At 61.9% G+C, this 25,147-nt stretch overlaps 1 protein-coding gene across 14 annotated transcripts in view; it reads right to left on the bottom strand.

The window, feature by feature from the left end:
* The window catches only part of HDAC4 (histone deacetylase 4), a 271,373-nt gene that overhangs the window by 62,742 nt on the left and 183,484 nt on the right, over nucleotides 1-25,147 (bottom strand). For 13 of the 14 annotated variants that reach the window (XM_041767847.1, XM_041767846.1, XM_041767851.1 and 10 more), the window contains 3 exons: nucleotides 16,811-16,931; nucleotides 11,389-11,510; nucleotides 563-694 (listed from right to left, as the gene is read on the bottom strand). In XM_041767847.1, coding sequence (XP_041623781.1) covers nucleotides 563-694; nucleotides 11,389-11,510; nucleotides 16,811-16,931 — 375 coding nt within the window. The remainder of the gene's footprint in view (nucleotides 1-562; nucleotides 695-11,388; nucleotides 11,511-16,810; nucleotides 16,932-25,147) is intronic. The other variant, XM_041767843.1, reaches the window with a different exon arrangement.

Genomic DNA, 25,147 nt, shown 5'->3' with positions numbered 1-25,147 from the left:
CTTCGAGGTGGGCTGCACCCTTGCGGGTGCGTCTGGGAAAGGGGGAGCAGCTTCGGGCAGGAGGGCGCCCCCGGGTCTGGCTGTGCCGGGCGCACGTCGGCAGGTCCACCACTAGGTGGGGGCCGAGAGCAGCGCTCGCTCCGAGCCCCCAGGACCGCGCTCCTCCTCCCCTTCCCACCTGCGGGACTCCGGCCAAGGGCAACTCCCTGGGATGGGCAGTGGAGCAGATCGCAGCCATGTGATTCACCACTAACAGGGCAGGACCGGTTAAACCTCCGCAGAAACCTCAACTGCAAGTTCCCGTAAACGCCCTGTGCAATGTCAAAGCGACTGCTCTGGCGGAGCCGGGGCCCGGGGGCCGGGGCAGGTGCCTGTGCTCCTGGAGACCCCTGCCCGGGCCCCCGCGGCAGCTCTTGACTCGCACCGCCAGCCCCCAGGGCCGAGAGCCGGTGCAGAGGTGCGGGTCTCCGAGGGGGTCCGGGAGAGCCTCGCGGGGAAGGATGGGCCGGGCCCGGGGCCTGGTGGGGGGGTGGGTACAGCTCCCACAACCCGCCTGACCTACCTGTGACGTCCAGTGGACGCTTTTTCAGAGCGGTGACCACTGGCCCATCTTTTCTGCGTAGCAGGGGGCTGCTGCGTCTCTCGGCCACCTTCTGCTTTAGCCTGGACCGTAATTTCAGATTGGGTTCAGAAGCTGCGAGGAAAGGAGACACGGTTATAGTCAGACGGGCACGACTGGGGTCCAGTTGCTCTCCCTGGCGGCGAGGAGCTCGCTGCGCTGGGGAAACGCTCGGGTACCACGGATGCTGCGGGGGGCAGAGCGAAGGCAGCGCTCCTCGGGCCGGAGCGGGGTTTGTGGTCCACTTGCCAGCCCCATGCAAAGGACAGAGCCTGCCCGACGCCTTCGGCCAAGCTTCTTTGGACAGCGTTAGGCATCCGCGCTGGTCATCGGGGCGCTGGCCCACCAGCGTCACCACCGCTTCTAGATTATATGCTTCCTCGTTCACCTGCCTCGCAGACACCCCTCAGCGTCCAGCAACCCGGAGACGAGCCACCTGCCGGGCTCTGGCTGCCTGGGGTGCCACGGACATCCTCCCGGCCACACCTGCCTGGGGGTCAGCAAGCCCCCGTCTCCCTCACAGGCCACCTGACCACAGGATGCAGCCCTTTCCGCCTGGATTGGTGCGTCATTGGCTCTGCTCGTGCTTTGCAAACCCGCGTGTTTAGGATCAGTGGTTCCTGAGCCTCTGCGCCCGGAGCCCGGGGCCCCGCAGACCCGTGCGGCCACACCGCCGGGAGGCAGAGGCACTGCAGCGTGAGGCCGCCCAGGGAGCGCGGCTGCCTCACTACACCCCGAGGTGCCCCAGCCGCGCGCCTGGGCAGGAATATCTGCAACCCCCAGGGGCATCCGCTCTCCAGGCTGGACAGGGGCAGATGACCCCCGCCGCGACGTGCGAGTTCTGAGATTTTGCTGGACTAGTTTCAAGTTCCTACCACTTCCATGTGAGCTCGTTTTTACCTTTTTGTTTGTTTTTCATCAGGAACCCTGCTGTTTTTAATCTTTCTGGAACAGGAAGTTCACTGCTCTCCAGAGCACCAAGCAATATCACTGAATTTCCCTCTGGAATCAGAGCTAAGACGGTTTGGGTCTGTTTGAAGCGGCGGGACGCGCGCATTCCTTGGGCACGTTGACTCGGTCCCCGGGGAGAGGGCGGCGGGGTGCTGGCGACCGGAAGGGCTCTGGGAGCCAAAGGGCAGCCGAGGGCCCCGCGACGGGAAGGGGCAGTGGGCCAGCTCCACCGGGCTCCCGGGAGGAATCGAAGACGTGCCTCGCGGCGCTGCCAGACCTCTCAGGATGCCCCACCTGCTGCGGACCCACGGCGTGAACACAGGGAGGCGGGTCCTCCCCGCCTTGCAGCGCCTGGGGTGGGGCGAGGCCGTGCACCTGTAGGACTTTGCGGAGGAAAGGGGGAGGACTCCCGCGCGGAGTACGACAGGTATTCTTCTCGTATGTACTTTGAGGCGACTGCAGGTTTACATGTTTCATTCACTTCTACTTTTATGCTGTTTCTGACCGTTATTTAACATGAGGAAAAGCCACAACCCCATGTGACCAACAGGCAAGAAAATCACAGCCCTCCTCCCAGCACCAAGCGTCCCAACGACCTGGGGGCCGAGCTGGGGTCGGTCGCTGTTCTGAGACTGCAGGGCGGCACGGGCCCCTGGCGAGAGAGCCCGTCGGGAGACGGCGTCGGGGTGGACGGGTCACCCTGGGCCAGCGGCAGGCCGGCCATGGTACTGGGTCCGGCACCCCGACCCCCACAGGCCTTGTAGGCCACCCTCTATGTTCAACACACCTGGTCGAGTGACAGCACCGGCAGGTCATCACTCAGGCAGCCACGTCCCGTCCGAGGTACCCAGACCCCTGGTGTGACTCACCGATGGGACCGGGCAGGCCCCGAGCCCCTTCGCACCTCCCACAGCCGCTGGGCTGGTCCTCAGGCCCCACCCCACCCTCTCCCGACCACGGCTCACACCCCCACCGGCACCACCGGAGATGACTCCCCCTGCCCCACACTTGATCGTGAAAAGTCTGACACCTGAGGGATCTGTGCAGCCTCCCTGGTTCCAGGTGAGCCTAGCGATGCTCTTTGCAAAGGCAGACCCGACTCAGGGCCGCCCCTCTGAGGGCCGCACCTGGCATAGGGTCGGGACACGTGCTGAAGATCCCGAGTGTCTCAGGATGAGAGCAGAGCACCGAGCTGAGCGAGGCGGGACCTGCCTGCAGCCCAGTGTAAGGCAACAGGGGGGCTCGGGGCTGGGCCCTTCCCCGTCCCCCTGGGCTTCCCCAGGACCACCTCCGATGGAGCCTCTGGGTGCAGGGCCAGGGACAAGGGGTGGGCAGCAGGCAGGCAGACCGGGAGGGGCGGAGGCAGCCACTTCCTCATCTCTTTCCCGCCCCGAGGACCATGGCTGTGCTGGGAAGGGCTCTGAGGTAGAGCGAAGGCCCCACTACCCCTCCTTTTCTCTGGAGAAGGCTCATTCTCTGGCAGCCGCTGGTCCGGGTGCTGAGCAAGCTGAAATGTGGGGTTTGCAGGCCCCACGGAGAAGACACAGTGACCCGTGGCCCAGATACTCGTAAGCAAATTTCTTGAAACATGCAAAACGCCTGCAACCCCAACAGCTCTGCTCGGCAGCCAGAGCGGAGAATACGAGCCTGCCGCAGCCCGCCCAGGGGACCTGCAGACCTGCTAGATGGCACCTGCCCCGCGCAGGGCCGCGCACCCCCCACGGGCTCCACGGGGCAGCTCCCCACGCACCCAACAACCTCGAAACACACGCAGCTCCCTACGTGGCCAGCAGGTAGGCCGGGGTAGGCAGGTAGGCTGGGGGCCAGAGCGTGAGGAAGGCGTGTTCTAGCAAAGTGGCTCCCAGCAGCCGAGCGCTAACAAAACGGAGGACGCTGGGTCCCCGAACTCAGCCCCTGCTCCTCCCAGGGGAGGTGGGTCACCGGGGAGGTCTGTCCTCAAAGGCAGTTGGGTATGTGGCACATTAGGCCAGGCTAAACCTTCCTACTCTTACCTTAAAATCCCACACCGTCCCCAGCACCTGCGCGTCCTTGGGCAGGAAGCACCTGCGGGTGAGGAGAGCCTGCCCTTCAGGAGCCCCGGCACCTACACCGATTCCAGCCAGCCCTGGCCTTCCCGGAGGGTCAGTCACAGCACAACAGCTACTGGTACTGTGTACCGGTCAGTCGGGCAGAGGGGACCTCAGGGCCCGTGGCTTGTGCACGGGGGGTCAGCTCATCTGCAGGCAGGTACCGCTCTGGGGGCAGGGGCTGGGCGGGCAGGGCGTGCAGAGCAGGTGCCGGAGCCGCTCCCCTCCCGAGCCCCTGCCCGCAGAGGACGGGAGCCGACACAGGACGGAAGTGCTGGCGGGGAAAGGAGACCCTGGGAGAGAAAGGGGAGAGACTTGGAACACGGGAGGGAAGAGGTCCAACGTCATGTTACTAGCAAAGCCCGGAGAGGTCCAGGCAGAGCGGGGAGGTTGGGGGAGGTCGGGGCTGCACCGCGCTCCACGTGACGGCGGCCCCTCGCAGGCCCACCCTGCAGGGTCCTGGAGCACTGTGGCCCGGGGGCCGGGCCTTGGCAGCGCCGTCGGATTCTGCAACAGCCACTTGGAGGCACGATGAAGACCCGACAATCCTGCAGGGCGGCGGCTTCTGTACCAACCAGGTTATCAGCCAGACGTGAGCCAGAGCAGACACGGCCACCCCGCGTGGACTCGGGTCCACGGCCCGTGCAGCTCCTTGGAGGGCAGCTGCACCAGCCCGAGGTGAGGGAGGGGCCGCTCAGGAGTCCAGGGGGAGGCGACGGGGTGGGGAGGGGCAGGTGGGGCCTGGGGCGGGCGTGTGCCTGCCGTCGTGTCCCAGGCCCCAGGGGAGCCTCTGGGCCTCCTGCTGTGTGGGGGCTCCTCCGTGTGAGTTAACCACACGCACACAGAAAACTAAGCAAACGAAAAAAGCAATCAACTTCAGAAAAACACGAGTTTTGCAAACAAAGAAGCACAGGCGAGGTCACCCTGCATTGGTGTGTACTTTCTGTCTGTCACCTGTCACAGGGAGGGGCACGTCCTCAGCCTTGTGGGGCGCTCCGGTTTATGTACATTTATTTACTTTGAAGACGGTTCAAACAAACAAACAAAAAAACTCGGGAAAGCCAAAGGACACGCGGGAATGTGACTTCTGCAGCACGCGTGTCAGATGTAGGACTGATCTTAACACATCAAGGGCTCCTACAAACCCACAAGAAGAAATACCCCAAACAGAACTGGATGGGGGACTGGCCAGCAGACTTCCGTCCACCGGACGCCTGGGGACCTGCCTGAGTGTCCCGTGGTTCTGGACGCCGTGCACGGCGTTGGACAAGCCTGGGCCTGCTGGCTCTCCGAGGTCTGGCTCACGGGCCACATGCGTGGCCGGGAACATGACCCGGGAGTCGGGTCACAGCCACCCAGATCCCTGCTGCGCTGCAAAAGGCAGATGTTCTAGCAGGAAAGACGTAAGATGCACATAAAGATACTTGAGCTTTAGTAAGGGTGACGGGATTGCTGCTGAACGCATCGCAGGGAGCGGGACTTACTCATCCGTCGCATGGGCTCGGGTGAACGCGGTGGCGCCTTAATGAAGCGGAGATAATGGGCTCCCCGGGGCTCTGGTGTGGTGGGATGTGCTCAGCACCTCAGAGCGTGCAAACCCCTGGAGCTGGCGGCCCTGCTCCCCGGGATCCACCCTACAGACAGGCTAGCACGAGGGAGCAGAGGTAGAGTGACACTGGAAAGGACTTACGACTTCATGGACGAGTATCAGAAAAACAGAAAAAGGCTCCGACGGTGACACACTCAGGCGGAAGGGCGTACGCAGAATAGTAGCTGACTAATAAACTCACGGGGCAAGACACGGAGCAAGTGTTCTTGAGAACAAAAGGGCAGCCGCACACGCTCTGCGCACGCAGATACACCGTCCTGCACGCGAGCCAAGAAGATATCCGGACAGACAGACACCAGACTCATCACGGCAGCTCGTCTCTGGGACGTAAGAGTCGGGACGTGTGTGTGATTTGTTTTGTCATGTACACACGGCACGTGATCTCTTCATAAGGGAAAAAGAACTGCACGCCGCCGTGGGGGGTGTGTCCGCCCCAGCCCGCGTCTCCGCGGCCTCCCCCGCTGCCCACTGAACGGTGAGGCGTGTGAACTGGGAGGGTTACTTGGAGAGCCCGTCGGGTCCTTTTCGTAGGAGGGGGAGGTCGGGTCTGAGGGACGTCCAGGTGTACAGGACGGGGCACAGAACGTGTGAGCCCACCTGCCTCACGGAGAAGCTGCCTAGCACTTGGCCGTGCAGATCGTGTCTGGAAGTTTCCTAGGAAAGCACAATAAGGCCTTTCAAAGCACCCTCGGAGCACACTCCTACACGTTTTAAGGGCACAAAGTCGATGGAAGCCAGCGAGGCCCGAGGGAGCCCAGCGGGGCAGCCGTGCCCGGGGCTGCAGCGACCATCCCACTGCCCACTCGCGGAGCGCGGAAGGGCACGGTCCACGGGCCCCGGCAAGAGCCCGAGGGCCACGTATCACACTGCAGCTGAGCACACAAGACGCCTTGCAGCTGAACTGCAGGGTGTGGGAGTCGTCCCCTCCCGCCCCAGGGCTCCAAAGCTGGCCCCGAGCGGGACCTCGACAGCACGGTGCTCGCAGCCCCCCGCCCCCTCTGATGGCAGAGGCCGCATCTATGAACCGCCCCGTCCTGGTGCCCGGAGCGTCAGCCGCTCCCCACGCTGACCTGAACCCAACCGTGAGGATGTCACCAAGTTGCCGGGGTCCGGGGGGATCCACTGACTTGCTAGGTCTCGTGGCTGCGGAGATCGCAGGTAACCCACCCGGGTCTCCACGGGCTACGGAGCGGGACCCTGGTGCCCAGAGGCCGCACAGTGGGGCAGGGCTGCTGTGGAGACTGCACGGGGGCCTGGACCCGCAGTCTTTGCCCTTCACGTGCCTGGGTCCCCCCCATGGCCTGCGGTCGCCCACCCACGGAGCAGCGCCGAGCCCGCCACCCTGGACGCACGAGGCAGCCGCTCACGAAACCACCACCAGACAGAAATGGGTGGCGGGTGGATGCTGCCCCGGTGCGGGCACAGCACACTGCCTTGGTGCCGGCACACCCGGGTCAGAAGCCCCGGCCGGGCCCTCCTGGGGAAGTGTGGGCAACTGAGTCTGGATGCCAAGCTAACTGCGAGGTGACCGGGCAAGGCACTTAGATGTTAGGATTGAGAGTCCACCCGCAAAGGTCACTGCCGGCCTGGAAGTGTCGCTAGGGAACATGCGTGGTCCCCATGGGCAGGGACTCCATCCCCTGGGTGTCAGGGCACCCCGGGATGCAACAGGGGAACAGCAGTCATGGGGGGTTGTTTCAGTGACTGGGTGCAGTATGTGGGGGGATGCAGGGTGACCCACGCTCCTGCGACGGCAGCACAGGACACCTGATAAGGAAAGCCGGGCAGGCGAGGGCGGGGAGCTGGTGCTGGGCCTGCCTTGTCTCCCCAACCCCCTGGGCTGCTCAGCCAGCTGTGTGGGTGGCCCAGGGGACCATGCTGCAGCCCTCCTGCCCCACCCCTGTGGCCCTGCCACCTGCAGCGCAGGATCGACCCAGCAGCCCCCGGGAAGTCCCAGCCCGTGGGCCAGGGTGGGCCAGGCTGCCTGCGAGCTCCCTCTGCCGAGTGGGGCAGCTTCACCCACAGACTGGGGAAACCCGCCGTTTCCCACAACTTGGAAATCAGCTCCCACTTCCTACAGACTGCTGCAAACCCGCGAGGTGCCGAGCTACGAGAACCTTCTAGAAGGAAGAGCCACAGGAGCCCGGGCTGGTGCAGGCACCATGGGGAGCTGTGACCTGCACCTCCCAGCCTCCCGCCACTTCATCCAGGGCCAAGGACGGGCCTGCGGGCAGCACAACCGCTTTCAACGGGGCTGACGTGGGCGCTCCTCCCTGAGCCCCAGGCCGGGGTCTGCTTCCTGAAACGGATGGTCAGCGTCCCGGACAAGGGGGGTGAGCGGCGCACTGCGCTCAGTGCTGCGGTCCCAGGGGTCACGGTCACGATGGGAGCGGCCGCAGATGGGCAACGACGGGCAGCTTTGTCTTGTTCCGCCCTGGGCTTGTTTCCGCAGTCAGAAATCAGAGGACAAGTTAAGAGGCATCATAAGAAAACTGACGGCAGCTAAACATCTTTAAAAACACAAAGTCGAAGAAGCTACCAGAAAAAAATACAATCTCTACACCTCATCGATATGACAAAGCAGGGCTTGCGTTGAGAGTGGAAAAGCATCCTTTCTTCAGCGTGAGCGGGGAACGCTTTGCTTAGCCAGCAATCCTGGCTGCGCGGCTCGATGCCCACAAACCCCAGGGAGCACCCGCTGACGGGCGCCGGGGCGGGGTGTGGAACAGTTCGCAGCGAACCTTTAGTTACTAGATTTAGAGAAGCTCGGAAATTCAGTCCGGGTGCTCCGCACCTCACCTGCTCCGCACCTCGGGGATGACCCAGCCCGGCAGGCGGCAGGTGGCAGGTGGCAGGTGGGAGGGAAGGGGGCGGGGTCTCCCATCAGGGAGAGAGGCAGGCCCGAGCCGGGCACGCAGGTGCTGAAGGGGAACCAGGAGCCGGGACGTGGGCCTGAAGCCCCAGCAGGGCAAGGCACCCTTTCCCGCGAGGGAAAGCACAGATTTCCGTGTGGTCTTGCCTCGGGGGAGTCCAGCAGTTCCTGGCCAAATGGGGGGCATTGAGGGAGGGTCTAGGGGAGCGAGTCTGGCGTGAACGGGCTGTTGGTAGGGCGAGGCTCGAGGGCACCCCGACAGCTTGGGGAAATGACAGCAGAGCCCCCCCCAGCCGGCCCCCCCCAGCGCTCTGCAACTTCTCCTCCCGGCCCAGGAGGTGGGTGTTTACAGATGGCAAAACAGGGAGGCACAGAAGGCGTCCCCGAGTCACAAGGCAGGAAGTGAAGCAGCAGGATCTACGCCCAGGCCACGGCCCTGCGGCCAGCGTGAAGTCACCGTGCAGGGGCAGGGGCAGAGCAGGATGGTGTGCCTGGAGCCCCAAGAGTAGCTCTGCACTTCCCGGGCGCAGCTGCCCTTTGGGGACTGAGGGGCGGGCGGGCGCTGTGCACGATCCCCATAATCCAGTGCCAAACCCAAACCGTGGGATTATTTAAGTGTATGTCACACTTATGAAAGATTCTAATTTTAATTCATTCCAGGCATTCTGTAACTAAAACTTCACATTTGCAGCCGTTCCTGCGACCGATTCTCATAGAAAGGCACAGATATCAATTATTTAGAAATAGTGACGTCAAGTGTTTGAAAGTGGACGCTTTTGGGATGACACAGGGCACCTACCTACGCTCTGCTCCCTTAAGTGGTTTAAACATTTCTTCTGAAATCTTTATATGATAAATATTATTAATGTCCTGGCGGTGCCTTTTTGAAAAATTGATAATGCAATCAAATCTTAATTAAGTTCTGGAGCACTGCACGCTCACGGGCACTTCCCCGAGTGTGACGACGAGGCCTCATTCCGCAGGGCAGCAGGGGGCTGGGGCCGCACGGCACGGCTCACGGCTACAGGTGTGACAGGCTGTGCTTCCCGCCTGGGCACCAGCGGCCACAGAAACCGGGAGAGAGGGCAGGGGCCCGGGAGACCAACGCCGCAGGCCGTGCAGCTCCGCAGAACAGCAGTGGGTCCGCGCGCCCGCGAGGACTTTGCTGCCCCGCATCCGGGGCCTTGCAGAGCCCCTCGCTACAAGTGGTCATGCGGGGTCCGTGTCCTGTAACAGGAGCCAGCATCCAGGTGGTGCCGGGCTTGTCCGGCTGGAAGAACCAGAGCAAACGTCCCCGATGGCACCCCCACTGCTATGTTGACTGGGGGGTGGTGTGAGCTCACGCCAGGGAGCCACGTGAGGGCCACGGCGGCAGGTGTTGTGCATTGTCCTTTCCTGGGACCTCGGGGGCAAGGCCGCTCGGCAGGAGGTAGGTGGCTCCGCTTGGTGGCCAGGAGCTCAGCCTTCTGCTTCCTCCACTGGGACCCTGGGGGCCACCCTCGCCACCCCGAGGGCAGGAGGAGGCTCTGCCTTCCTGCTCGCTGCAGCCACCAAGGGGTGGATGTGGATGTGGGTGTGCAGAGCCCCATTTTACTGATGAGAAACTGAGGCCAGGGGAACCTAGGGAATCCACCACTGGGTACTGAGAGCTACAAAGCTCGTGGCGACCTGGCCCCGTCCTCATGCCCCTAGGCTGAGGGAGACCCCCCGCTGCTCGCTCTCCAGGGCCAGGCACCTGGGGCAGGCACCGCCTTCCTCTCTTCACCCCAGGGCCCCTCTCCCGGCACGGTGGCTGCTGCTCCCCGCGACCTCCCGTCGTGCTGATCGGACTTTGGTTAAATACAGCTCGAGGCTCCAGAACGGGGCACGGGGCCACCTTGGAAGGACCGAGCCCCCGCTCCTCAGAGACCTTCCCCTCTAGTGAAACCACCACCGTCCTCGGTGGACGAGTGAGAACCACACGCTCACGCTGAGGAGAGGACAGCGGGCGCCGCTCTCGCCGGGGAGGGTCTCCGGCCCGTGCCTGCGGGGTCCTCGCCTGACTCGGAGGGGCTCCGCCGACCCCTCTGCCATCCTCTCCCAGTCCCCAAGGACTCTGGGGTCCTTGCCCGTGGCCGTCCTCGCGGCGCCTCTCCACGTCACGTGTCAGTCTAGCACCGGGCGCTACTCGGCGGCCGCCCTGCCATCCCTGGCTCTGGACTCGGGCTCTGCTCCCCGCGTGCCGCACCGCGTGCTCGGGGCACAGCCCTGCCTATCGAGACGCCCCCCACGTCTTCCGTCTCTAGGTCGCGGGGGCAGAGGAACCCCCAGCCCCGTCCCCCAGTGCCTCATCACTCGGGGAAAGACGCTGCTGTGCGATTGCCTTCAAGCATGTCTGTCCAAAATCAACCCAAATCCTCTGGATAGAACAAAAATTGTGTTTCCCAAGAAAGAGCTACAGCACACAGGCCTCACTTCCACTGCGCGCGGTGCCTGGAATTCCCCAGGATGCCCTGCAGCCACAGGCTCCACAGGCTTGTCTGCGGCCAGGTGCCCTTCCTCCACAGCCTGCCCTCTCCTCGTGGGAGCAAAGCCTCTGCAAGACGCTCCTCCTCGGGCCCCTGCCCTTCCGGCCACCCTCGTGCACCAGCCACGGCCACTCCGATCTTTCTGAAAAGCCACTGCCCACTTACACCATCACCGCTGGAGAAAGTCCAAGAGAGCCCGTTGGAGCGTGAATACCCTTCTTCTTCTGCTGCGACAGGGCCGCTCAACCCCGAGGCGTCCTCCTGAGATGTCCTTGCAGGACACAATGGGTTTCTTTCTTGAGCAGACTTCCTCCCGCTCTGGGACCCCCCCAGCCACCCCCGCTGCCCAGGCCCTGCCCAGAGCCAGCGCCGAGGGCACACGCTGGCTGGCCTGCCCCCGCGAGGCCTCCCGTCCCTGAGCCCCCCGGGGATGCTCTGTGCTGTGCCTAGCGCTGCACACCACCCAGAGAAGAGCTGGGTGTTCCGTGCTGTTTAAAGAGGAGTCTGAGTTTCAAAACGTAGGTGTACGTACGTGCGGTTCGTTGCTGTTGGTATGAATCATAGGGAATGCTTAAGGACACCATTTAAAAATGATGTTCTAATAAAAAAAAGCAAATACTTAACCATAAGCAGGGATTCCCTCTAAGTGCAGGAGCAGAGCCCCAGGCACCTGGGGGGTGTGGGGGGGTCCTGCCGAGAGCCCCGCCCCGAGTGCTCCTCGCTGACCTCGCCATGGCACTGACCTGTTTTTCTGAGCGGGAAGTCATCTTTGGTGTCGTACATTCCCAGGACCGGGTGGTTGTAGGAGGCCGACACCCCGCTCTGGGGCGGGGAGCTCTGGTCGAGCGAACTGTGCTGTGTTTTCCTGGAGAGAAGAGGCCAAGACAGACGGTGAGTTAGGCAGGGGTGGACTGCGGACGCCCGGCGGACACATCGCCCCATCAGCTCCGCCGCCTCCTCTCTGGGGCGAGGCTCAGATGAGACCAAGACCACCGCTGAACGTGGGAAACGAGGCCGAGCCCGGAGACAGGGGAGCAGGGGCCTGTGCGACGCCCGGCGGTCACCGGTCACTGGCTCCTCTTGGGGCTGTGGCACGGCTGTCCCCTGGCCCTCAGGCCGCAGCCAGCCACAGAAGGGCCCTCGTCCTGGGCCTGTGTGCAGGACCAAAGGTGCAGACACGTGGGGCGCACTGGGAACAAGCAGTAGGTAAGTCTGGGGTCCCCAAGGGGACCTCCCTTCAGCAGGAAAGACCCAGGGTTTGTATGCACCCTCAGAGGAACAAACGCCCCTCCTCACCCCGCCTCCCTGGGGCGGTTGGTGGCAGTCACCAACCTCTTGTGCCTGGACGAGCGACCCCCCCCCAGCAGGCACCCCTCAACATCCTTAAAATGGCGAGACCGGATCTGCCGGGAGGAGGCTGGGGCACGGGGCGCTGCTGGCCCCGGGAGGACCGACCATCCGCGCCTTCCTGGAAGCACCCACCCGAGGTGTAATGGATTCTGTTGAGTCTTTAAACTGTGTAATCTGCTTAATGACTTGAAACAAATTTGCCAACTTACTTATTTGGAATTTGTTAGACTATTTATTTGAATACACAGTGCTCCGCAGCCATGCACCTGGTGTTATTTGAATTGAGACTGTGAGCTCTTAAACGCTTACAGGTGGGTATTTAAATATTTGAGAGCAAACTTGTGCGGAGAATGTGCTGATCAGAGGCCCAGCCAACGAGCACGGCCCGACATCTGGGCTGCGGGGCCGGCCAGGCTGCGTAGCAGGAAGGAGCTCCCGCTCCCGGGACAGGTGCACCCACGCGCCTGCACCCGCCCCGGGGTCACCTCCGCAGGCAGGAAGCCCTCCTGTCACTGTGGCTCCCGGCCTCGAGGACATTCCCCGACAGTCTCATTAACGCTCTGAGGGCAACACGGTCTCGCTACCAAGTCCCATCCTCCGAGGGGTCCTTGGGGGGACGTGGCCTTGGCCAGCCGCACACGTCTCGGTGCCAAGTCACCGTCTGGGAGAGAACGTGCCTCCTCTTTTGCGAGAAATGGGGGAAGATCTGTGCGTGTGCTATGGGAGCCCAAAGTATGAGCGGTGATTCTGGGTAGAACGTTATTATAAATAATCCCTGCTGTCCTTGGGCTGACACCGTACACCGTCTACGGTGGAGCTGCAAGCTGGAGGAGCTGTATTTGCTCAGGAGCTGAGGTCTTCTCTTCCAGTTTGATCTCTGGAGACGCTGTCGGTGTGAAAACCCCCCTGCTCTCGGGGGGCCTTCAGAGCTGCAGCAGGAGCCCTGGCCCGGGCTCGAGGCACCCCTGCATCGCCCCAGGGGAAGGGGTGTGCACCAGGGCCACCCCTGCATCGCCCCGGGGGAGGGTCTGAGCCAGGGCACCTGCGGCTGCTGCACTCACCCCACTGCCGTGCTACGGCCACATCCAGAGACTGAGGGAGTGACGCCCGTCACCACAGCCGCGGTTCCTCAAACCCTGCAGACCCCAGGGCCAGAGTCATCCCCAGGCACCTGCCCCCACCCCCCCAGCAGGGCTGCTGTTCCACCCGGACGAGTGCGTGCACCCCAGGAACGGGGACCCGAGGGTGAGCCAAGTGAAGTCCTGTCGCTGGCCGCATGTGCACCCCACACTCACAGGCTCTCACGCTCACAGCCTCGCACACGCGGCATCGCGTTCCGCCCTCCACCTGCACATACACCCCCGACACGCTCCCTCACATGCACACACACTGACACACTCAGCACACCCCACCCCATACACACGCTGACACACTCACGCTCTCACTCACAGACCCTCACACCCACACCCCTGCCCACAAACGGGGGCGGCTCCCAGCCCCTCCCCAGGGCCTGGCAGGAGGCAGCGGGCGGCACCTGTGCCGGGATCCGGAGGACGGTGACGCCTGGTCTTCACGGCCGCGCTTACTGAAGTGGGAAACCAGGGCTGCTCCGTTTTCCTGCTCAGCCCTGCGTAGGCCGTAGCACGGAACAAAGCCCAACACGCGTCCAGCCACGGAGACTCTGTCGTCGACTGGCCTTTCCTCTTTCCATGGGGGGATATTTACAGATTTCCACAAGTGACAGATTCACGCAAGTGACAAACGGAACGTGGACTCGCTTAACCAGCCCCGCCCAACCCAGGGCGATGTGGGTCACACGTGCGACTTCAACGGTAAGCGGCCACGTCACAGTGAATAAACCAGCCACGCTGCCGTCAGTAAGCTCCGTACCCCCACACCCCGAAGCCAGCATCCCCGCATCCATCAAGCTACACGTTCCTCCTGAAATGCTCCACGGTCTTTCCCCCGCGCCGAGGCTCGGCAGGCAGGCGTCTGGCACCTGCGGGGCACCCGGTCCGAGCGTCCCCGTCTCTGTGCTCAGACACACGCGGTGGGGCCGCCACAGCAGTAAGGACATGGAGCGGGGTGTCCCCGCGGACACAGCCTCTGCCGTTCAGTGGGCAGGCTCCGCGCCCCCAGCCCAGCCGCCGGCCGGCCGTGTCTCCAGCTCAGTCGTGCCGACTCCCGAGCTTCGTCCCGGAGCAGGGCTCCGCGTGGCTCCCCTCTGAGCGTCACATCTCCCGCGTTCACCTGCTGCTCTGGTTCTTCTGTGCTGACGCCTAAGGCAGCTGTGACCACGAGAACACGAGTCCACGTGCACAGCACTAGCAGGAGAACGAAGGGGCAGGGGGATGTTTGCTTCATGAGAACCGCTCGAGCGTTTTCAGCTGCCTGCGCGCGAGTCCACGGGCTCCACACCTTCCCCGACGCCCAGTTTGCAAACTTCCGCCGTCCCAGCGGGCGTGAGGCTCTGGTCTGCAAGTCCCTGCTGGCCAGCGATCTTCCCACAGACTGGCTCTGTGTCTGTCTTATTTTCTGAAGTAGAAGTTCAAACCTTTCACTTGTATTTTTCTCAGTAGATCACTTGTCTTCTTATTGAGTTGTAGGAGCTCTTTATATATTTTGGATACCAGCACTCTGTCCGGCACAGGCATCGTGAATACCTTCTTCCAGTCTGTGGCTTGCCTTTTTATTTTCTCAACGGTGCCTCTGAAAGAGCAGTTCTAGTTGTGACGAGGTGCACGGCTGGAGTCCTTGGCTTACACCGGGTGACTGCGGTGTCCTCAGAACTCTGTCCCCCTCCGTCCCCAGGGTGTGAGAACTTCTATGTTTGCTTCCAGGAGTTTTAGCTTTCGTGTTGGGGCTGACGGTTGTGCGGATGACTGTGGGCGGAGTGAAGCTGGGGTCAAAGTTCCGTTCCCCGCCAAGGCCCAGTGTCCTGGCCGAGCTTGTGCCCAGGGCAAGGGGATGTGACAGCCTTTCCGTGAGGCTGGGTATAGGGTGACAAAACAAGGCAGCTGCCAAAGTCGGTGCAAACAGACCTGGCCCCTGGCTGACTTCCCCACGTCCGGCCTGCGTGTCCCACATCCCTCTGAGGGAGCTGAACCCAGGGCAGGCCCGAGGGCACGAGCCCTGCTCACCGGGGAGCAGCCGGGTCAGGCCCTCCTGGGACCCCCCAGCCCAGCCTGAAAGCACCCGCCCTCCCCATCTCCCCCTTTCCTGCTCCCAGGAGCTCCTCTCTCCATTCTAGCCTCTCCCTGCAGCGCTCCCTTGCTGCCGGGGCAGGAGGTGATGCGCTGTCCCAGCTCTGTCTGTCACCTCCGAGCCCCATCACGGGAGCCCCGGGGAGAGGGGCTCCTCTCCAGCCAGGGGTCCCCCGCCCCAGCCTCCTTCCCACCCACTCACCGGGGAGCCTGGCACCAATGTCCCTCCACCAGCCGAGAACTTCGAGGTGGTCACCCCATGACTCCCACTTGTCAGCACACGGCCTCCCCGAGGCTGACCGTCCCCCAGCATCCACCACCCCACCTCCCCTGAAACGACCCTCTTCCAAAGGGCTCCTGTGCCTCCCCGCCTGCCGACCCCGACCCTGGCTGCTTAACTGCTCTGCCCCAGCAGGTCCGCACCTCCACCCTCTTGCCGCCTTCGCAGGCCTGTGGCCCCTGGTCCCCTCAGTGCGTCCCAGTCGGAGGCCCCGTCCCCCGCTCGTCTTCCTGCGGGCTTCAGTGCAAACCCCACGGAGACCATCTCAGCAGTTACCCAACCTGCTCTCCTCGGGTGCATCCCCCAGCCGGCCTGCTCACAGCGTTTCTAGGGGGTCCTGCACGGCTTTCCACGGACGGTGCTGCCCCCGCTCTGCGTGGGGATCGTGTCAGTGGCTGAGCCATGTGTGTGCCAACAGCACGTGCAGGCGTGACCGCGGCGTGTAGTGGGTGCGCAGGGCAGAAGGCCAGTGGTCTGTGCCTTGGAACGGAAGCGCCTCTATGTACTGGGACACGTGGGGTCATCCCGGCGAGACTGGTGGTGCTTGACTTAGTACAAACAGTTGCCCACGTGGGAGCTCAGGTATAGATGACATTTTTCCCCAATAAAATGAAGGATGAGCATATTTTGATTCATGAAAACGACCCTATGGGTTTTCTGTGAGAAGTGACATTACCCTTGCAAAGGGGTGGGGGGAGGGACTGTATTTCCAAGCAAAACCTACGAAGCACCTTTGTGCATTGTGTCAAGCCACAGGCACTCGCCCCTCGGTTCCGGGGCTCGGGCCATGGCCAGCCGCTCTGCAGCGAGCTCGTGCTGAGGCCATCCCGCGGCCCGCGGGCACCGTCACTGACCTCTCTGCAAAGGCCGGGCAGCCCTCTTCAGCTGTTGGCGTGAACAAGGCTCTCTGGTGGCCTCCGTCCATTATGCCCGCTCTGGGAACAGGTTCCCAGCGTAACAATAAAACATGCCACGGATGCTGCGGACTTACCCGGCAGTCACTAAAACACGGGGTGGACATTCAGTAGGTGCCTATGGACACTGGAGACCAGGCTGCAGCTTAAGTGGACCCTTTCGTGGCCAAAATATATAGTGAGAAGAGTGACAGCCAGTTGGCCCCTCGTGCCTCCGTCGGTTCGTTTAAAGATGGGCACCTCTCCGCCCGGATGGCTGCCGTGTGCATGAACCGCCGGGACGCATCAGGTCCCCCCGGGGTTGGTACGGTGCTTAGACAGCCGATCAGTCCACACGCCCCCACCTCACGGGGTGAAAAACTGGGGGCCACTCGGCCCCAGAGAGGAGGCCCCAGGGCCCTTGCACACCCCCACTTACCCGTACCAGTAGCGCGGGTCGCTGGAGATGCAGTGGTTCAGGTTCCGGTGGGCCAGCGCCTTCTTTTTATTGAGGACAAACTCCTGCAGCTTCATCTTCACTTCTGTGCTGGCCACCGCACCTGGCACAGGAGAAAGTACACACAGGTGACTGGGGCTCCGGGCCGGGCAGGCAGAGGGGGACGTGGGGCCGTGCACCCGGGACGGCGCGGAGGCCCGGAGACGGGCCAGGCAGTCTAACTCGGGATGCTGCTGATGCCTTGACGGCCTCTCCAAGAAAGGACAAGGACAGAAGTTCTAATACGAGGCCTCCCTCCCTCCCTCCCTCCCGTGAAGGTTTTACATAATTGCAGTCGTCTAAGACGCAGAAGTAATCAGCATAAAGACGTGTTGTTACCTAACACAGAACGGCGCTGGGGAAGTTAACGTTACATAAAAGAACATTCTGACTTAGGCGCTGGCAGCACGGTGCTTCCTCTCACTGGAGCCGCGGCAGCAGAGTCTGGGAGTCGGCTGCGTGCACACCCACGGCCGCCCGCCGAAGGGATGGGCGCGCTCCCGCGCACGCACTCTGACTTGGTTTCCGCTCGTGGCGGGGGGCTGCCGTCCCTCCCCGCGCCAGGCCTACCCCGAGGGCCGTGCCAGGCGGCCCCGCGCCTCAGCGCCCCAGCCAGCGCGCTTGCGCTCCCACACCCAGGCGCTGCCCTCGGCGCCGCAGCGGCCCTGCATCCGCCCTCCCGCGTGCGAGCGGCTAAGTGTTTCCTGTTGTCGTGCAGAGTCCAGCCAGGATCCCTAATGGTGGAAAAACACTTCAGGAGGTGAGCAAAGCACAGTTTACATTCCACAGAACCGTTTTCTGACGGCAAAGCATTTGCAGATCCTCCGTCCTGCTCGTGCTGCCGTGAACACTTACGAGCCGACATTGTTCGTAGTTAGGATCTGCTTGGGAAGGACCAACACAATCGATACAGCTGACACAAGTAACGTGATAGCCCTCGAAGCACCCTCTGATCCCTTTCCACGTCGCCTTCCTGTACTGACCGTCATGTGCCACTCACGGGCGGGCACCCCGCGTCCTCATGAGGATTCGGGATCACCACGTGACCCCGTGTCTCGGGCCCTCACTCTCTGGGATCCCTATGCAGCCCTGCGCCTCTATCAGTATTTGGGATCACCACGTGGACCCACATCTCTGTCCCACGGTGTCGGGATCACCTGTGACTGTCTTCATCCGTCCTGGGGACTGTCACTTGCTGCAAACGGGAAGGGTAACTGGCATTCACCATGTCCCTGATAAGTACCCGGGCAAGCAGTCACCTTTCCCTCTCGTGATACACCTTTATGTCCTCGGCTTATTTTTCTTTCAGAGAATTTGCGTGGTTTGTTTGGTGGCGGTGCTGTGGGTCTGTGTGTGTGTGTTTTAAATGTTTATCCACTTGAGCTGTATGTTTTATGGCAATAAACCTACCATGAGCCTACTACACGGCAGGTCTCACACATTTAAAATTCCCATTAACACCGTAAGTGGGCATCGTCACCCCGCAGCGGTCTGGGGGGGCATGGAGGGTCGGGGCGCCTCGGGGCAGCAGGGTCTAACGAAGCCGCTGGTTCCAGGGCCCCGGCTCTGACTCCTACTCCTCCACTTCTGTGGGCCGGCCTCTGCCCTGCTCTCGTTTCCTTTTAAAACGTGGATGATATCCTGAATGTGTGAGATGCTACGTGTGTGCACGTGAGCGTACACCTGTGTGCTTATGAGTATAAACACGTGCACCTATATACCTGCCCCCCGCCCCGGCACTGAGCTCCTAAAGCCCTTGTACGTTCATAAATGACAAGAACACTAAGGACACCTCTTGGTCTAATGTGGCGGCTGGACTCTCAGGTGGCTCCTGGACGGGGCGGGTCCCCAAAGACCAAGCCAGGATTAGAGGCTGGGAACCTTCAGCCCCATTGTGTGTGTGTGTGTGGGGGGGTGGACGGGGACTGGAAACGGAGTTAACGACCGGTCATGAGGAAGCCTCCATACAGTCCCAGCAGGATGGGGTTCGAGAGCTCTCCATGTTGGCAGACGCGTCCACGTCCTGACAAGGTGACCCCAACTGCCCAGGGACAGGAACTCTGGCGCTCGGGACCCGCCCGGACCTCGGCCTGTGTACACTTCACCTGGCCGCCCCTGTGTCCTTTGTCACATCCTTTAAGAACCTAGTAAACCGAAGTAGGAACCTCCCTGAGTCCTGAGAGCTGTTCTAACGAATTAAACGAAGCCAAGGAGGGGGGTGTGGACTCGTGTGACCCACGGCCGATGGTCGGAAGCACAGTGGACGACCCGGACTGGCACCTGGCGTCCGGAGCGGGGGGCCGACTCGGGACGGGACACTCCCCGTGGGGTCTGACACCCCAGGTGGGCAGAGTCGGAACTGGCTGGGCTGGAGGACCACCTCGGGTGGCGAGGCCCCGCTGGGAGGGAGGACTGTGCAAGAGCGGCTTTCAGGACAGCGTGACTCGGTGCGAAAGTAAAGGACAAGCACAGCAGGAAAGAACGGGACCTCCCCCAGCACAGGAAGGGACACTGGGATTTCCCCCCATCTGACATCCACGTGCGTGTTTCCGCGTCGCCTGCCCCAGCGTTCCCGCCGGGGGCTTGGAGGCTGATCCTTTCGCTGGTCGGATACACGATCCGTTTTGTTTCACCCTGTTTCTCTGGTGCTGCCGGTGCATTCATTCAGCTGCTTGCTGTTGCTGGTTTTCCACGTTTCTCTCTGATACAAGGGAAATGGGCTTTGGCGTAGGAGACTCGGCGGATACTTTGACAAATTGCTCATAGGTTGTCAACGTCCCTGCGAAACAGCCTTTCTTGCCACTGTGTTCGCCCCGAGGATACGTCTCATTCACAAACTGACTTCGTCTGGCTGTAGGTGTGTCTGCGTTCCCCGAGGCAGCGCACCCCGCAGTGGCGTCACAGAGGCCCTTCTGTGTGTCGTGGGCCGCGGTCGGACGGCCCCAACCCCTGGGGGACGGGTCCTCCGCAGCTGCAGCGCGGCCTGAATGAGCTCATCCAAGGGGAGCACAAAGAAAGTTCACTAAACCGACTGCAAAGCACCTTCAGAAGCTCCCATCGCGACACATGGGCTTTTGTCTGGGGCCTTCCCAGGGTCCGAGGAAATGACCCCATCGGCGCATGAGGAGAGAGGCTCCCCAGGGCCCCGTGTGAGCCGAGCACCCGGCAGGGCGGAGGGCACACAGGATGGACACGGCCAGGCCGAGGGAGGTGCCCAAAGGCCCCCCGTCACACCTGCTTCTGAGCATCGCTGCTCAGTGCCTCCGAACGCGGCGAGCGTCGGGCCGACACAGATCGGGGCACCCGGGGCCCGTGTTTCCTGCCTGCAGTGGACTCCGAAATCGCAGACTCGGAGGGTCTGCTCATAACACACCTGGGGACGTGGTCACCTGGCGCTCCTGACGGCGCAGCGGCACCAGGCGCACGGCCGAGAAACCATGCCAAGGGTTAGCCGTGTGGGGCACGATGTGCCCGGGGGACACTGGGAGCGAGAGGTGACTCAGGGCGGTGGGGGGACGCAGGAGCAGGGCACGCGGCACCCCAACGGGGAAGCGCAAACTTGCTGATCTGTGTGTGAGCTGAGGGTAAGCCGCTCAGAGAATCACGCATGACGGGGAGCCCGGGTTCCCCCTCCTTGGGCGCTGCGGCCGCGGGAAGGGATCAGACCACCGGGGGAAGAGGGGGAAGAGGAGGAGGACCCAGCGGAGGAGGAGATGCCCCCCGGCCTTCAAAGCTGCGGTTCCGGGCGAGTGCACAGCGCAAAGCAGGACAAGGAGAGGACGTCAGCGCGGAGCTCGCAGCCCCCAGCGTCCCCAGCAACGCCGCCCTCAGCTTCTCAGGGAACCCCTGTCTCCACAGGAGGGATGCTTGGGATTCCCACAGCACTCGCGGGACAGGCCAAGCCCAAGGACCATGTCCGGGAGCCTCTGACCCTCTCCCTGCTGGCAGCACGGGCCCCGGAACTCGGGGGCAAAGGATAAACCCCATCCCAGCAGGGAGGGCATGAGATAAACCCCAGTGACAGGCCAGACGTGGCCGGGGGCAGCTGACCCCCCGGAGGAGACACCGACCCTGTCGCCGCCCGGGGCTGGTGCCTCCTCAGCACGGGCCAGGACTTGTCCCCTGAGCTGTGCTGCATGACGACGGCTCAGGGTGGGGCGGGCACCTTACCAAGCTCTCTCGGGACCAAATCCAGAAAAGCCCACCTTGGGCACCTGGGGGGCTCAGCAGTTGAGCGTCTGCCATGGCTCAGGGTGTGACCTCGGGGTCCCGGGATCGAGTCCCGCATTGGGCTCCCTGCATGGAGCCTGCTTCTCCCTCTGCCTGCATCTCTGCCTCTCTCTGTGTGTCTCTCATGAATAAATATATGAAACCTTAAAAAAAATTTTTAAAAAGAAAGAAAGAAAAGCCCACCAACCGACTCACGTCGGTTCCTTCCGACGTTCCCTGACATGTCAGGCCAAGTCCTCTCTACCAGAGACGACAGATGGAGACATGGTCACAAGGGTGGGACCTCCCAGGGCCCTCCCGGCCCCTCCTCCCAGGGACGATGGCACAGGGGTGGGGGGAGGGGGGTAGTGGGACTGGAGGGCAGCCTGTCCCCCCACCTGCGACAGGTGTGGCCGCAACCCCAAGGAAGCAGGGCCAGGGCAGCTCCACTCGGGGCACCACGGGGGCCCCTCCTTCTCCGAGCTTCACAGGAGGGGATTCCAGAAAGAGCATCACCCCCGTAGCCGGGTCCTCATCCCCGGGGCTCCCGCACTTCGTGTCCTGCCTGCGGCTACCGTCCATCTGTCCGCGTGCACGGACTCCCCGCGCTCTTAATTCTAACCCAGTAGGCCTCGCGGAGCCGCTCTTCTGACACTTCCGGGAACACTGATTGAGAACAGTTTTCTCCTCTCCTTTTTTTTTTTTTCTTGTAAGTTTGCATTTTCATCCCGGTGAGCGTCCAGGGTGCCGCGTTAGCTCCCGGGGCCCCGTGCAGTGGCTCCACACTTCCTCACACCCCCAGCGCTCACCCAGGGTCCCCCCACCTTAAGTCCAAGTCACAGAGTCCACGGAACACATGCCACACACAGATATCGAAACATCTCTAAGTTTTACTTAAAAAACAACAATAATAATAATTCCTGGTAAAAAAAAAATTTTTTTTTAAATAATAAAAAAAATAATAATAATTCCTGCTGCTTATCAGGACGGAGCTGCCGGGGTCTGACCCGGTCAGGTGGCAGGAGGGGCCGTGCAGGCGGGTGGAGCGGGACCCCTGGGGCTCGGGAGGGGACGGCGTCTACACGTCACCCATCGGGATTCACCCACTTTTCTTGTGCCCACCTCCCGTCCAGCCTCCCGGCCTCAGAGGAAGGCCCGACGTCACTGATGCGACATAGAATGACTTTCTGGATCAGGTGTTGGATCTTTTCACTCCAGCCTTTTGGGCCTTTTTTTTTAAAAAAAAAAAAAAGAAACAGAGTGAATGATTGGGCCGCGCTTGTAAACAGCAGCGAGCAGGCAGGTCGCCGCGGCCGCCCCAGGCTGCTCCCAGAACAGACTCGCCTTCTGCAGGATTCTCCTTGGAACCGTGTGTCTTAGATTCCTAAATGTAGTTCGTCTACGTAGAACTGACCTGACTAAAGATCACGTGTCCGCGCTGCGCGAGAGACGGAACGGCACCGGTTCTAAGAGTTCACTGTTCTTTCGAGCGAAGTAGCATTAACTGGTATCAATCCGCAACGGAAAACTGCGGGATTATTTAAAATCAGAAGTACTGTGAATGTTTACGAATGTAACAAAACTTTAATTAAATACTCAATAGGAAATTCCCTTTCTAAAAAACCCCAAGAAACGACACAGATGCCTTGCGCTGCGTTTTCAAATGCTCACAACTGGGAGACGCCCCGGGCCATTTGCATTCCCCCACAAGCGCCCTTTTGCTGGGGCAAACAAGGCTCTCGTTCATAGGGCCCAGCCCGCCCGCGGCCCCGCTCACATAAGAGCCCCCGAGTGGCGTCCACCACTGCGGCCTGCCAGGCCTGCCTTCTCACAAGACCACACTCAGGGCTGCAAAGCCTACACGAGCGTGCCAAATACCCAAACTGTACACAGTTTATTATTAATAATAAAACCTGACCACCCAAATCCACAAATTGAAAACCACCAGGGTTGCTGCTAGTGACGAGCGTGGAGGGAAGCAGAGAACATTCCAACGCTCCACTCGGGGCGGGAAGGATGCTTGGTAGGTGGTGCAGAAATTGTTTCTGACGTGTAAACAGATCTGAAAGGTTTTCTGAACTCCAATCGCTTCACATTTTGTGAGGCTTAAGATGTTATTTTCATTGGAAGATTCTGGTAAACTACGAGGAACTAATGTAGCCCAAGCTGCTTTTTAGCAATCTGAAAACCTGGTTATTTGCTGGTTAGTTGCGGCACGCTTCAACCAGCTGATACTCAGAGTTTTAACTTCCATCCTTGGGTAAACAGCGGCTTCCTCACTCCAAAGCAAAACACACTAAGGAGGGTGCACGGTGAGGCCCAAAGCACAGGAGCTGGACAGGGAGCAGGACCCAAGGCAGAGGCCGCGCTGTGTGCAGCCCCGCCGCGGCTCTGGCCCCCAGGAGCAGCCCCTCTCGCAGGGCTCCTACGAGGCCCAGGTGCTGCCATCTACGGGGACGGGTCTGCAGAACAGAAGGCAGCCCCAAGGCCGGCGGCCGAGCCCGCTGGTAGTCGGACTCCCTACACGGAGCGAGAGGACTCTCCTGGGCCACAGGGAGCTCCAGACGTGACGGTGCTAGAGCCCACCCTCCACTGCTGAGCAGCGAGCGCATGGGGCACCCGGGGGACGGACGCCACACGCCAGCCAGGAAGGTCCCTTGACACGGAGGAGTCCGCACACCCCACACCCAGGCAGTGGCTGGGCCGGCAGGGGCTCTGCGCCCAGAGAGCGTCATCGCGCCAGTGGGCTGGGCAGCGGGGTGACCCCTGTGACCCCCACCCGCCCCACCTGCAGCCCGAGCGTGCAGGGTGCTGACCCAAACCTGCAATTTAGTTTCCCCTGATGGCCCTTTGTCCTCGTGCATGGAGTCTCGCCTGAGGGCAAGCACAGCCCGCGGGCCGCCACCTGATCCTGCAGGGGCGATAGCACGGGGTCCGCTGCTCAGACCTAGTAATTACTTTCAGGTATCTATGAGACGTTAGATCTCACGCGGAGTAAAGACTCTCCTGATTTGCTTCCTGCCTTGAAAGTCTACCAAACCGTTAAAATAAAAGTACGTTTAAAGTATATCGTTTCAACGGTAAGATGCGCCGTAGCAACTGATGATCATAAAAGGTATCAAACCAATCGCTAAAGACTTACAAGTAGGTACGTGGAGACACAACTGAACACGGAAAGAACACATCGGCTGTGTGTCTCGGGGAAAAAGAACAGCCTTTCTGCAAGAGAATGCGTCCACACACGTGCACGATCCCCGGCACGACACGCGGGCGGGCTGCGTCCTGACCCGGGTCCAGAGGAGACGGGTGGGTCGGGCGGCAGGACGAGCGGGACCCCGCGCTGTCAGGCAGGTGCCACCCGGCGGGGAAACAGAGCGATGCGTGTCTCCGGCAGAGGGCTCGGGGCCAGAGCGTGAACTGAACAGCGCTCCCCACCCGGAGAAGAGGGCGACACCCCGCCGTGAGACGAGGGGGAGACTTGAGCAGCAGGAACTTGACAGGAGACATGAAACAGGCTGAGCCTTGGTGGCTAAGGCCCCGGGGGTCGGCGCTCCCAGCAGAACCGGCTGACGGCTGCGGGTGCTGCTGGGGATGCGGGACACGGGCACTGCCCTGCACGATGGGACGGCGCCTGGGGACCACCTGGCCTCACCTCTGAAAGGGGCAAGTGCCATCCCTCAGGTTGGGCCACGCCCCCTCACACCTGCCTCCACGCCAGGAGACGGCACCACCCCCGACACTCCGGTTAGGAGGTTAGGAACCGGGCAAATCCCCAGCGGCCACAGGACGGAGAACCTTGAACTTCGGGGTGTGCCACGAGCGGGGATGGAGCAGCAACCATCAGCGGACCCGCCACACGGGACACAAGGACACGAGGCACGAGCGTGATGTCGAGTGAGAGAAGCACGAAGTCCTACACATTAGCGAGTCCGTCCAAATAAACTTCAAAAGCAGCTGCTAGGTTTGGGGAGGGGGACGACGACAGGTAGTTTGGGAAGGAGGGGGCAGGGCCTGGAGGGCCCGGGGCCGGATGCTGCCCCCGTCCTGGTCCGGGCTTTACCGGGAGGCCAG

This window comes from Vulpes lagopus, chromosome 8 (genome assembly GCF_018345385.1).
Source record: "Vulpes lagopus strain Blue_001 chromosome 8, ASM1834538v1, whole genome shotgun sequence".
In the NCBI taxonomy this organism is placed as follows: domain Eukaryota; kingdom Metazoa; phylum Chordata; class Mammalia; order Carnivora; family Canidae; genus Vulpes; species Vulpes lagopus.
This window is presented reverse-complemented; position numbering and strand designations above follow the sequence as displayed.